The sequence below is a fragment of the Oncorhynchus gorbuscha genome, linkage group LG23, assembly GCF_021184085.1.
Source record: "Oncorhynchus gorbuscha isolate QuinsamMale2020 ecotype Even-year linkage group LG23, OgorEven_v1.0, whole genome shotgun sequence".
Taxonomy (NCBI): Eukaryota; Metazoa; Chordata; class Actinopteri; order Salmoniformes; family Salmonidae; genus Oncorhynchus; species Oncorhynchus gorbuscha.
Window position 1 is genome coordinate 4277858 of NC_060195.1, and position 14481 is coordinate 4292338.

The window sequence follows — 14481 nt, forward strand, 5'->3', positions numbered from 1 at the left end:
TGGACGTCACTGACATTCCAGCTCTTCCTTTTCAAACTCACAGGAGGAGGAAGGCAGCAGAGCAGAGAGAGCTGTCCGCTGAACATTACCGAGCATGCTGGGAGCTGCTGACTGTTGCACCCTGGGAGAGGTTGCCCGGTGTGGATGGGGAAACCGTGCGTCGTCACCGTGGTAACAGTGTAAGAGATCGGAACGGATTCCTGGTGCATCTTGGTACAAGAGAGAAAACAGTAATTCAGACCATTTTTTTTTTTAAAGTCTAATTTTGAAGACTGTTCTGCGTATCACATCGGTTCTTTCTCCAAAATGCTCACGGTACCACAGAACCTAATGGATGGCATAAATACCCCAACATCCGGCCCTGATCTTAACCCAGCGTGAATTTCAAATTAGCTAGACTACAACAGACACTGTGATAGTAATGAAAAAGGGGCCTGAGGCCAATCCGGGACATCACCTGGTCGTGTGGCTACGCACCTGGTCGTGTGGCTACGCACCTGGTCGTGTACCTACGCACCTGGTCGTGTACCTACGCACCTGGTCGTGTACCTACGCACCTGGTCGTGTACCTACGCACCTGGTTGTGTACCTACGCACCTGGTCGTGTACATCCACCATGATGGGGGTCTGTTGATGCCGAGGTGGGTGTGCGGCAGGGTGGAGCATGCGGCTGTACTGTCTGGCCTCATCTAAAAGAACCCGCTGGTGTTGCTGGGAGAAGAGAGGGTGGTGGAAGTTCTCATCCTGGAGCGAGGAGTCGTGCAGAACGACCGGTCGGTCTCGACTCCCCCACTGTCGTCTCACCGGCGGGCTGCAGGAACATCAGGGTAGCACATCCATGATACAACAGGCATACCATGCATTGTATGAAATTCTGTTTAGGGTATACTTAGATTGCCTTTAAAAGTAATGTTGTTTTGTTTTATACATAAAAAAAAAAAAAAACGTTATGAACATTACAAGTTAGAGATGTTTAGTGGGGGAAAAAGGTTCCCGAAACAACAGCTAGAATTCCAAGGTCGCCTTTTCGTATTTTTTTTTGTTCTGGAACCACAAGTAAGCATGAAACATCAAGAAGACTGTGCGTGGAAAATTAACACGATCCGTTTAGGACAGTTGAAGTCGGAACTTTACATACACCTGAGTCAAATATATTTAAAAATCTGTATTTTTTTTTCCACAATTCATCCAAGAAACAATTCCCCGTCTTAGTTCAGTTAGGATCACCACTTTATTTTAAGAATGTGAAATGTCAGAATAATAGCAGAGAGAATGATTTATTTCAGCTTTTGATTCTTTCATCACATTCCCAGTGGGTCAGACGTTTACATACACTCAATTAGTATTTGGTAGCATTGCCTTTTAAATTGTTTAACTTGGGTCAAACGTTAAGGGTAGCCTTCCACAAGCTTCCCACAATAAGTTGGGTGAATTTTGGCCCATTCCTCCTGACAGAGCTGGTGTAACTGAGTCAGGTTTGTAGGCCTCTCACACACTTTTTCAGTTCTGCCCACATTTTCTATACGATTTAGTTCAGGGCTTTGTGATGGCCACTCCAATACCTTGACTCTGTTGTTCTTAAGCCATTTTGTCACAACTTTGGAAGTATGCTTGGGGTCATGGTCCATTTGGAAGACCCATTTGTGACCAAGCTTTAACTTCCTAATTGATGTCTTGATGTTGCTTCAATATATCCACATCATTTTCCTCCCTCATGATGCCATCTGTTTTGTGAAGTGCACCAGTCCCTCCTGCAGCAAAGAATCCCCACAACATGATGCTGCCACCCCCGTGCTTCACGGTTGGGATGGTGTTCTTCGGCCTGCAAGCCTCCCCCTTTTTCCTCCAAACATAACGATGGTCATTATGGCCAAACAGTTCCATTTTTGTTTCATCAGACCAGAGGACATTTCTCAAAAAAGTACGATCTTTCTCCCCATGTGCAGTTGCAAACCATAGTCTTGATTTTCTATGGTGGTTTTGGAGCAGTGGCTTCTTCCTTGCTGAGTGCCCTTTCAGGTTATGTCAATATAGGACTCGCTTCACTGTGGATATTGATACTTTTGTACCTATTTCCTCCAGCATCTTCACAGGGTCCTTTGCTGTAGTTCTGGGATTGATTTGCACTTTTCACACCAAAGTACATTCATCTCTAGGAGCGGAATGACGGCTGTGTGGTCCCATGGTGTTTATACTTGCGTACTATTGTTTGTACGGATGAACGTGGTACCTTCAGGCGTTTGGAAATTTCTCCCAAGGATGAACCAGACTTGTGGAGGTCTAAAGTTTGTTATCTGAGGTCTTTGTTGATTTCTTTTGATTTTCCCATGATGTCAAGCAAAGAGGCACTGACTTTGAAGGTAGGCTTTGAAATACATCCACAGGTACACCTCCAATTGACTCAAATGATGTCAATTAGCCTATCAGAAGCTTCTAAAGCCATGACATAATTTTCTGGAATCTTCCAAGCGGTTTAAAGGCACAGTCAACTTAGTGTATGTAAACTTCTGGCCCACTGGAATTGTGATACAATGAATTATAAGTTTAATAATCTGTCTGTAAACAATTGTTGGAAAAATTACTTGTGTCATGCACAAAGTAGATGTCTGAACCAACTTGCCAAAACTATAGTTTGTTAACAAGAAATTTGTGGAGTGGTTGAAAAACGAGTTTTCATGACTCCAACCTAAATGTCTGTAAACTTCCGACTTCAACTGTACTTAAGACTACTTAAGCTATTCTTCAGTTCATGTAAACTGGGAAAATAGTGTATCAAATACATTCAAGTAAGTGCTGTTTGGGCATTTGGTTCTTGGATACAGCACAAATGATTCCAAAACCGTATGTAGTAGACCAGAACACACAGGAAACCTCAGGATGGATGGCCCGTCATCGCACGATGACAGTTGATTAAACAAAAAAGGGCTCCGCTTCCCAAAATGGCATCCTATTCCCTTTATAGTGCACTACTTTTGACCAGGGCCTATAGGGTAGTGTACTATATAGGGTGCCATTTGGAACACATCCAAGTACTGAAGGGAGTACTATTCACCTTCTCCTGAGGTGCACTGGGGTGTTGCAGGGCTCTCCTAGGAACCTCCTCTGGTTCAAGGGGGCTGTCGGTGGCCGCCTAGTCACTGCTATTTCCCATGGTCGCATTGGTGACGTCGTGGGGACCGACAAAAGGAGAGCAGGGGTGCTGGAGGCACTTGTGGCGTCTAACCGCTGTCTTTACCCTGAAAAATGAAACACCATTAAAACTAACTTAACCACACTTCACTAGCACCATACGGCACCATTCTCCCTATATAGTACACTACCCTACAGGCCCTGGTCAAAAGTTATTGTTGTCTGTCAACAATGACAAGCCAGACGGGTCTGACAATCTAGATGGAATATTACTGAGGATAATAGCAGACGAAATCGCGATATCGCCATTCCTATTTGCCACATCTTACATCTTACATTTAAGCCTAGTAGAAAGTGTGTGCCCTCAGGCCTGGGGGGAAGCTAGCTAAGTCATTCCTCTACCCAAGAATAGTAAAGCCCCCTTTACTGGCTCAAATAGCCGACCAATCAGCCTGTTACCAACCCTTAGTAAACTTCTGGGATTTTTTTTTTTTTACCAGATACAATGCTATTTCACAGTAAACAAATTGACAACAGAATTTCAGCACACTTATAGGGAAGGACATGAAACAAACACAGCACTTACACACATGACAGATGATTGGCTGAGAGAAATTGATGATAAAATGATTGTGAGGGCTGTCTTGTTAGACTTCAGTGCAGCTTTTGACATTATTGATCATAGTCTGCTGCTGGAAAAACTTGGAGGGTGTTATGGCTTTACACCCCCTGTTATAATGTGGATAAAGAGTTACCTGTCTAACAGAACACAGAGGGTGTTATGGCTTTATACCCCCTGCTACAATGTGGATAAAGAGTTACCTGTAACAGAGCTCAGAGGGTGTTCTTTAGCAGCATCATATCAAATATAATCCAGTTAGAATCAGGAATTCCCCAGGGTAGCTGTATAGGCCCCTTGCTTTTAAATATTTTTACTAATGACATGCCACTGACTAAGTAAAGCCAGTGTGTCTATGTATGCGGATGACTCAACACTATACACGTCAGCTACTACAGCGACTGAAATGACTGCAACACTCAACAAAGAGCTGCAGTTAGTTTCAGAGTGGGTGGCAAGGAATTAGTTAGCCCTAAATATTTCTAAAACGAAATGCATTGTATTTGGAACAAAAACACTCACTAAACCTCAACTAAATCTTGTAATAAATAATGTGGAAAATTGAGCAAGTTGAGGTGACTAAACTGCTTGGAGTAACACTAGATTGTAAAATGTCATGGTCAAAGCATTTTGATGCAGTAGTAGCTAAGATAGGGAGCAGTCTGTCTATAATAAAGCGATGCTCTGCCTTGTTAACAACACTATCAACAAGGCAGGTCCTACAGGCCCTAGTTTTGTCGCACCTTGACTACTGTCCAGTCGTGTGGTCAGGTGCCACAAAAGAGGACTTAGGAAAATTGCAATTGGCTCAGAACTGGAAAGCACGGCTGGCCTGGATCTGCACAGAGAGCTAATATCAATAATATGCATGTCATTCTCTCCTGGCTGAATGTGGAGGAGAGATTGACTTCATCACTACTTGTATTTATTAGAGGTATTGACATTAATGCACCGAGCTGTCTGTTTAAACTACTGGCACACAGCTCGGACACCCATGCATACCCCACAAGACATGCCACCAGAGGTCTCTTCACAATCCTTACTGTAATATAAACAGTGGGTATAGAAAGCCACCATCCCCTTTCAAAAATGTTCACCTTTTGTTGCCTTACAGCCTAAAATGAAAACACATCAAATCTGACTTTTTCCAGCATTATTTACACACAGTAACCCACAATATCCAAGTGAATTTTTTTAATTTTTTTAAAACTTCAAACAGTAAAATACCCTATTTGGATAAGTGGACACCCCCCCCCCCCCCCCCCCAGAGTTAATACTTGGTGGATCCACCATGAGTCTCTTTGAATACATCTCTACTAACTTTGCACACCTAGACTGAAATATTTGCCCATTCTTCCATTGCAGAATTGTTCAAGCTCAGTCATAATTGAATGGCGACCACTCATGGACTGCACTCGAGTCATTCCACAGATTCTCAAATGGGATTTAGGTCAGGGCCTAAATCCCATTGATTTAGGCCACCCATTGACTAGGCCAAGGACTTTCGCCCTCTTGCGCTTCAGCCACTGTACGGTTGCTTTAGGTCATGTTGAAACGTGAACCATCTTCCACTTCCTGGCAGAGGGCTGCAGGTTCTCCTCAAGAACCTGTTTACCCCCCCACTGTCCATTTTCCCTTCTATCCTGACAAGCGTTCCAGTCCCTGTTGAAGAGAAACACCCTCACAACAGGATGCTGCCCCCGCCGTGCTTTACTGCAGGCGTGGCGCCCTTCGCTGCAGGGGTGGCGCCCCTTCGCTGCAGGGGTGGCCCCCTTCGCTGCAGGGGTGGCGCCCTTCGCTGCAGGGGTGGCGCCCTTCGCTGCAGGGGTGGCGCCCTTCGCTGCAGGGGTGGCGTTCTTTGGGTAGAAAGATGTATTGGGTTTTCACCAGACATATCGTTTTGCATTCAGGCCAAAAAGTTCAACTTTGGTCTCGTATGACCACAGCACCTTTTGCCACTTGGCCTCGGGAATCTACAATGTGCTAGTTGGCAAAGCTTCAAACGAGACTTGATGTGGCTTTTTTTTTGAGGAGTGTTTTTTTTTTCCCCCTGTTCTTGCCACCCTCCCATAGAGGCCAGATTTGTGGAGAGCTTGTGAGATTGCGGTCACATGCACACATTGACCAGTCTTTTGCCCTAAAGGCCTGAAACTCTTTCAGTCACCATTGGCTTCTTGGTAGCCTCTCTGATCAGTCTCCTCCTTACCTGGTCATCCAGTTGTGGAGGGATAGCCTGATCTATGCAGGGTCTGGGTGGTGCCATACGCATTCCACTTATTTATAATGGTTATAACTGTGCGCCAAGGAACAAAGCCTTTAAAGTCTTTTAATATCCATCCCCTGACTTGTGCCTCTTCCACAACTTTGTCTCGTAGATGTTTTGAAAGTACCTTTCCGCCCGTAGCGGCCTCCTCTATGAACAGCAGCTTTTATTCTGAACTAATCAAAGTCACTACAATTGATCACAGACGGAAGGCAATTAGCTTGATTTTTGATCTGGAAGGTTGTTGGTTATAACTCAGCATGTTTGCATATTTTTTATATCGCTGATTAGTTTTCAGAGTAAAAAATAAATAAAAAATTGATTTAAAAAAAAATCCCACTTGGGATATTGTGGGTGACTTTGTGTAAATAAAGCCGTAAAAAAGCAACAAAAAGTGAACATTTTGAAAAAGAGTGGTGACTTTCTGTACCGACTGAATATCTTACTGCATTATATCAACTCGTTTCTGGGTAACAATTTAGTACTTTACTGTAATACATTTCCATTTTTTTTTTTACATGGGCAAAAATAGTTTAAGCAAACAACTATTTCTCAACAAGAATTTTGCTAGGACTGTCTGGGAGTGGTCTGAGTGTCTGAGAGGGGAGGGGTAAAACTGAAATCTTGCTGTTATTGGCAGAGAGGTTTGGAACTCTTTGTTATTGGTCTAATTTACCGCATGGTGATGTCACCATGGAAAGCAGAAACTCACGCGCATCCAAACCTTGCAACTATCTGGATATATAACATTTGTCACACTTTTACAGTGTTAAGTTTCATCATCTGTTGTACAATATGAGATAAAACACGGGGGGGAAATGGATTTCGACTGCACTAGGCCTTTAACTTAAGATGTAATTAACTTTCTATCAGACTGAAAAATAATTCTGTACTAACTAAGTCGCTCTGGATAAAAGCATCTGCTAAATACAGACGTATAGCTATCTGGCGAGATGTGCAAGTTGCAATGCATTTATCGTCCAGTTAAATACGAGTTTGTTAACTGAATTGCCTAGTTAAGTAAAAGGTAAACATTTCTTTTCAAAATGTTAATGACACAGCAGCCCAATCTGATATTTCTTCCACTGAATGGTCCTTTGACCAAGTCCAACTTTTTCACCCCAGATCTTATTCAGAGCTGATACGATTAGTCAAAATACCAATTAGTAACAAAAGTATTTGGACTGTCGGTATAAAACACAGCCAAAGAAATGTTGACTATTTGACATGATCCGTTTGTAAATAGGGGGCGCTGTATCTAACTGAAACAAAAACAAGGAAAGCCATGTGCTCAGAGAGAAACAAAGCAACAACAAAGGACGAGATGTTAGCTTGCTACTTATTTAGCAATAATAGATTTGTTTCACACTTCAACAAGACAGGCAGCAACGATAAAGCATCTAACGTTACACTTCTATTTTAGTTTCAAGTTGCATTGCTGATATTCCATGATGCTAATGCATTTAGCCTCAAAAAGCACAAAGGCATTGCTTGCAATGGACACAGGAGCTACCTAGCCGTTATAAGCCAAGGAGGTAGCCATCCACCGTCAACCACAGTTTTACAGTGTGCAACACATGCACGAAATAATCTCAAGCTTTTCAATTCATATTTCACAAATATCCTAGCTATCATCAATAGCTAAATGCATGAAAGGAACACATGATTAGCGAGCTAGGTAACTGTAGCCAGGTTAGCTAATCATGTTTTCCTTTTAGCCAACTGAGCATGCAGAACTAGCTAGACATCTTTAGCTTACTTGCTTTAGTCTCAAGTCGAAAGCCGAGGGATGCACGACCCGAGGTTATGTTAGCTATGAGGTGGGGAGTGCAAATGCAGAGTCGTTGTCAAGTTTGACAGGTGCCCTTGGTGTCTGACGTTTCAGCTGCGACGACAAAAAGGGCAGATCTCTTTAGCTCGAGCTGCCTCCTGGTTAACGTCGGCTGTGTTGTTTTATGCTACACATATAGGCTATTTGCATAGTCCATCCATCATTCTAAAGAAATAAAATATATCAAATAATGTTTATATATATATATATTATATATATATATATATATATAAAATAGCAAATGTTATATATATAATATAGAAACATTTTATTTATACATATAAACTAGAATAAAACTACTTAGTTTAGAATTATTAATTTCCGATAAATGTATTGGTAACGTTCAATAAGAAAAGGTTGTAGTTAGTTGTTGTTGATGAAGCCACACCTCTCTCCTGCGCTAGTGGTAAAAACACCAAATCACAAACAACAGACGTGCCTGAAACCAATTATTATTTATATCTACATACATCCTGTGAGGATGTGAATCCGTGATCACAAATACAATAAAATCAAGAAACCATACAGACCCGACACAGATTTGATGCTGAACAGATGAAGCAACTCAACCAAACACAGTTTGTAAGAAGGACTAGCTAGAACCAGCGTTGTCAAACTCATTTTGCCCCTGTGGCGCATTTGGTCTTCTAAAGGTCTGGAGGACGACACTGAATGTCCTCTATCCGTTGTTTTGGGAATGTACCATGCTCCCTGACTGTCTAGCTTCCATTCAGATGATTATTGTTATTTATTTAACCAGGCAAGTCAGTGAAGACCAAATTCTTATTTACAATGACGGCCGAACCCTCCCCTAACCCGGACCACGCTGGGCCAACTGTGCACCGCCCCATGGGACTCCCGATCACGGCTGGTTGTGATACAGCCCGGGATCGAACCCGGGTCTGTAGTGACGCCCCTAGCATAGCGCCACTCGGTCCGGACAAGAAACACTAAATGTAGGTTGATTCTCACTTCTCCACCGTTTCTATCTGGTTTTAGTGATTTGAAAGTACAGTGATTGGTCCCCCCCCCCAAAAAAAATCAGATCTAAAATATACTGAACAAATATATAAACGCAATAGGCAACAATTTCATTGATTTGACTTGAGTTACAATTCATATGAGGAAATCAGTCAATTTAAATAAATTCACGAGACCCTAATCTTTGGATTTAACATGACTGGGAATACAAATATGCATATGTTGATCACAGGTACCTTAAAAAAAATGGGCCTCTGGATTGAGTCACGGTATTTGGTCCTTCTGTAGCTCAGTTGGTAGAGCATGGCGCTTGTAACGCCAGGGTAGTGGGTTCGATCCCTGGGACCACCCATACGTAGAATGTATGCACACATGACTGTAAGTCACTTTGGATAAAAGCGTCTGCTAAATGGCATATATTATTATTATTATTTGTGTGCACTCAAATTGTCATCAATGAAATGCAAGTGTTCGATTGTCCGTAGCTTATGCCTGCCCGCCCATTACATAACCCCACCGCCACCATGGGGCATTCTGTTCACAACATTGACATCAGCAAACCACTTGATCTGCGGTTGTGAAGCAGGTTGGACGTACTGCCAAGTTCTCTAAAACGATGAAGGTGGCTAATGGTAGAGAAATTACAATTAAATTATCTGGCAACAGTTCTGGTGGACATTTCTGCAGTCAGCATGCCAATTTCACTCACACTCAAAACTTGAGACATCTGAAAAATCAGAAACATTCTGTCCAAAAATTATGCAGAAAAAATGTATCCATGCTTTTATTACTTCTAGGTTAGACTACTGCAATGCTCTACTTTCCGGCTACCCGGATAAAGCACTAAATAAACTTCAGTTAGTGCTAAATACGGCTGCTAGAATCCTGACTAGAACCAAAAAATGTGATCATATTACTCCAGTGCTAGCCTCCCTACACTGGCTTCCTGTCAAGGCAAGGGCTGATTTCAAGGTTTTACTGCTAACCGACAAAGCATTACATGGGCTTGCTCCTACCTATCTCTCTGATTTGGTCCTGCCGTACATACCTACACGTACGCTACGGTCACAAGACGCAGGCCTCCTAATTGTCCCTAGTATTTCTAAGCAAACAGCTGGAGACAGGGCTTTCTCCTATAGAGCTCCGTTTTTATGGAATGGTCTGCCTACCCATGTGAGAGACGCAAACTCGGTCTCAAGCTTTAAGTCTTTACTGAAGACTCATATCTTCAGTGGGTCATATGATTGAGTGTAGTCTGGCCCAGGAGTGTGAAGGTGAACAGAAAGGCTCTGGAGCAACGAACCGCCCTTGCTGTCTCTGCCTTTCCGGTTCCCCTCTTTCCACTGGGATTCTCTGCCTCTAACCTTATTACAGGGGCTGAGTCACTGGCTTACTGGTGCTCTTTTATACCGTCCCTAGGAGGGGTGCATCACTTGACTGGGTTGAGTCACTGATGTGATCTTCCTGTCTGGGTTGGCGCCCCCCCTTGGGTTGTGCCGTGGCGGAGATCTTTGTGGGCTATACTCGGCCTTGTCTCAGGTAGTAAGTTGGTGGTTGAAGATATCCCTCTAGTGGTGTGGGGGCTGTGCTTTGGCAAAGTGGGTGGGGTTTTATCCTTCCTGTTTGGCCCTGTCCGGGGGTATCATTGGATGGGGCCACAGTGTCTCCTGATCCCTCCTGTCTCAGCCTCCAGTATTTATGCTGCAGTAGTTTGTGTCAGGGGCTAGGGTCAGTTTGTTATATCTGGAGTACTACTCCTGTCTTATCCGGTGTCCTGTTTGAATTTAGGTATGCTCTCTCTAATTCTCTCTTTCTTTCTCTCTCTCGGAGGACCTGAGCCCTAGGACCATGCCTCAGGACTATCTGGCATGATGATTCCTTGCTGTCCCCAGTCCACCTGGCCATGCTGCTGCTCCAGTTTCAACTGTTCTGCCTACGGCTATGGAATCCTGACCTGTTCACCGGACGTGCTACCTGTCCCAGACCTATTATTTGACCATGATTTATGAACATTTGAACATCTTGGCCATGTTCTGTTATAATCTCCACCCGGCACAGCCAGAAGAGGACTGGCTACCCCTCATAGCCTGGTTCCTCTCTAGGTTTCTTCCTAGGTTTTGGCCTTTCTAGAGAGTTTTTCCTAGCCAACTTGCTTCAACACCTGCATTGCTTGCTGTTTGGGGTTTTAGGCTGGGTTTCTGTACAGCACTTTGAGATATCAGCTGATGTACGAAGGGCTATATAAATACATTTTATTCGATCCGTGGCATTGTGTTATGTTACAAAGCTGCACATTTTAGTGGCCTTTTGTCCCAGCACAAGGTGCACCTGTGTAATGATCATACTGTTTAATCTGATTCTTGATATGCCACACCTGTCAAGTGTCCGTTTGGTGCCTAATGAATACCACTCAATAGTCTTGAGGTAGCATTTAACCATAGCCGCAGGAAGTCTGAAAAACCTGAATATAAACACTTTTTTTTTTAAAGTAGTGCAGTGGGTATTTAGTAATCAGACCAATATAGCCTCCCCATGTTAGTTAGTTAGTCATGTTGGCACAGCCTGCTAGGGTTAGTCATGTTGGCACAGCCTGCTAGGGTTAGTCATGCTAGCATAGCCTGCTAGGGTTAGTCATGCTAGCACAGCCTGCTAGGGAAGTCATGTTAGCACAGCCTGCTAGGGTTAGTCATGTTAGCACAGCCTGCTAGGGTTAGTCATGCTAGCACAGCCTGCTAGGGTTAGTCATGTTAGCACAGCCTGCTAGGGTTAGTCATGTTAGCACAGCCTGCTAGGGTTAGTCATGTTAGCACAGCCTGCTAGGTTAGTCATGCTAGCACAGCCTGCTAGGGTTAGTCATGTTAGCACAGCCTGCTAGGTTAGTCATGTTAGCACAGCCTGCTAGGGTTAGTCATGTTAGCACAGCCTGCTAGGGTTAGTCATGCTAGCACAGCCTGCTAGGGTTAGTCATGCTAGCACAGCCTGCTAGGGTTAGTCATGTTAGCACAGCCTGCTAGGTTAGTCATGTTAGCACAGCCTGCTAGGGTTAGTCATGCTAGCACAGCCTGCTAGGGTTAGTCATGCTAGCACAGCCTGCTAGGGTTAGTCATGTTAGCACAGCCTGCTAGGGTTAGTCATGTTAGCACAGCCTGCTAGGGTTAGTCATGTTAGCACAGCCTGCTAGGGTTAGTCATGTTAGCACAGTCTGCTAGGGTTAGTCATGTTAGCACAGCCTGCTACTTAACATCAGGCTATGATGCTGCACATAACTAATCAATCACAGATAGATCTAGACTTGAGAGAAGACTTGAAATAGACAAGATGGCGGCGTACACGTTGTTGGATTACTTCATGGAGCAAAAAAAAAGAATTTATTTTAACAGCATTTTTTAAAAATTAAAACGGACCTGGATACAGACATGTTATGAGACACCTGTCTCCTCGAATCGAGGACGACGGTAGTGTCGCTGAAGCCAAGCTAAGGTTGGTCAAACATTTTACACCAAACAGTACCTATCCTGTTACTCCCAGTAATGGATACCAAAATAATATTTGGTTAAATCCCATTATCTGGTGTAACACTCTGTAGCTTAGACAGCTTAGAGCAATATAACTATAAGTCTATCACCTTTGCCCAGACAGAAGGCAAACAAAGATTAAACAACTTTTTTTTAAACTGGCAATTGCCGCCAACTGCTGGCGACTCTGCCTGTTGTATCATGTCCCACATTTTAGTCTCACGTGTAAACTAGTCACAACAAGGCAGATGGAACCTAAACCATATGGGAGGGAGGGGGGGGGGGGGGGGTACAGATACATTCTGCTTCAGAGAACAATTCTACTGACAGATGACAACTTTCACTACATTTGTTAAAGGGGCAATCCAGGATTCAAACATTATTTTTTATTTCTTTAACTTTAAAATGTGTGATATGGATGTTCAGTGCTTGGCTCTATAGCTCTGTCTAGGAATATGAGAGTAGTTCAATTTATCCAGTCTCATCCCTCAACTGTATATACGGGGGTGTAAGGTTTGTTGTTGGACTTTCAGATTGCCCCTCTGTCATTCTATGTACTTTCTACTAGTAACTCTCTCTATGGGATCTCAGCCAGTTACATCCTCTCCCTCTAAACCAGACATCCTTAGGGAACCAGTCTGTCATTTCCCTTCATGAACAGTAGAGAAACTGTCAGAAGGGGCCCTAAAAATGGTCAAAGACTCCAGGCACCCAAGTCATAGACTGTTCTCTCTGCTACCGCACGGCAAGCGGTACCGATGGACCAAGTCTGGAACCAACAGGAACTTAAAAACAGCTTCTACCGCCAAGCCTTAAGATTGCTAAATAGTTCAAATAGTTAACCAATAGCTACCCAGACTATCTGTATGGATCCTTTCTACACTCTTTTGACTCGTCACATTCCGCAGCTGTTACCGTTTATTAATCTGTCCTGTTACCCAGTCACTTTATCTACCTCCAATGACCTCATGACCCCTGCACGTCGACTCATGTGCTGGTACCCCGTTCATTTAGCCAATGTTATTGCTACTCGTTGTGTATTTATTCCTGGTGTTATTTCTCTTTTCCTCTCAGTTTGGGAAGGACCCATCAGGAAGCATTTCACTGTTAGTCAACACCTGTTGTTTATAAAAGCATGTGACACTGACTACAAGTCACATACAGTAACATTGATACACAATGTATTTTTTTCTTTCTCTACAACATGTACTTGTGCATGCATGTGTAACAGATGTGAAACGGCTAGCTTAGTTAGCGGTGCGCGCTAAATAGCGTTTCAATCGGTGACGTCACTTGCTCTGAGACCTTGAAGTAGTGGTTCCCCTTGCTCTGCAAGGGCCGTGGCTTTTGTGGAGCGATGGGTAACGATGCTTCGAGGGTGACTGGTTCGCGCCCGGATATGGGCGAGGGGACGGTCTAAAGTTATACTGTTACACATGCAGCACAACTGAGACAGTATGCTGGTTTATGACTCATAACTAAAATGAGCCTAGGCCTAGTAAAAAGTATATATTTTTATATACAGGAACGAATTTGCAAAAACATATATGTGGCTAACGTTTGCTAGGTGGCTAACGTTTTAGCTAGCACTAGGGGTTAGGGGTTAAGATTAGGGTTAGTAAAGGGGTAACTAAAAGGGTTAAGGTTAGGGGAACAGTTAACTAACATAAGTAGTTGCAAGAAAAGAAAAAAAGTAGTAAGTAGTTGCTAATTAGCTAAAAATGATCAAATTGTCCATGATGAGATTCGAACATGCAACCTTCGGGTTGCTAGACGTTTGCGTTACACGCCCGCCCATTCAGCCTTCTTTTACTTTTGCCTTAAAAGTAACCTTATATCTTATGTAATCATACCAAAACTTAACATATCATACTAATTTGAGAGTCCCGGATTTAAATTAACTATGTTACGTCTATCATGAGACCAGTCTGAGACAACACCAAACCCTGTTTATCCTATCCAACAGATCGCACTGTAGGCCATGTGTAGCCTAGTCTGTGGTTTCCTCACAAGTGATAGCATACAGTAATCTATATGTGACCCCACAGAGGACTCTGGCCCCACAGAGGACTCTGGCCCCACAGAGGACTCTGGCCCCACAGAGGACTCTGGCCCCACAGAGGACTCTGGCCCCACAGAGGAC

The 14481-nt window shown here is 43.5% G+C and overlaps 1 protein-coding gene across 8 annotated transcripts in view; it reads right to left on the bottom strand.

Annotated features, from left to right (window-relative positions):
• The window catches only part of rnf44 (ring finger protein 44), a 49061-nt gene that overhangs the window by 30426 nt on the left and 4154 nt on the right, over positions 1 to 14481 (bottom strand). For 4 of the 8 annotated variants that reach the window (XM_046323541.1, XM_046323538.1, XM_046323543.1 and 1 more), the window contains 3 exons: positions 3053 to 3236; positions 598 to 811; positions 42 to 209 (listed from right to left, as the gene is read on the bottom strand). In XM_046323541.1, the coding sequence (XP_046179497.1) occupies positions 42 to 209; positions 598 to 811; positions 3053 to 3159 (489 nt within the window). In that variant the 5' untranslated portion in view covers positions 3160 to 3236. Of the gene's footprint in view, positions 1 to 41; positions 210 to 597; positions 812 to 3052; positions 3237 to 7770; positions 7946 to 8372; positions 8540 to 14481 lie in introns of those variants that run through there. The other 4 variants (XM_046323540.1, XM_046323542.1, XM_046323539.1 and 1 more) reach the window with 4 other exon arrangements.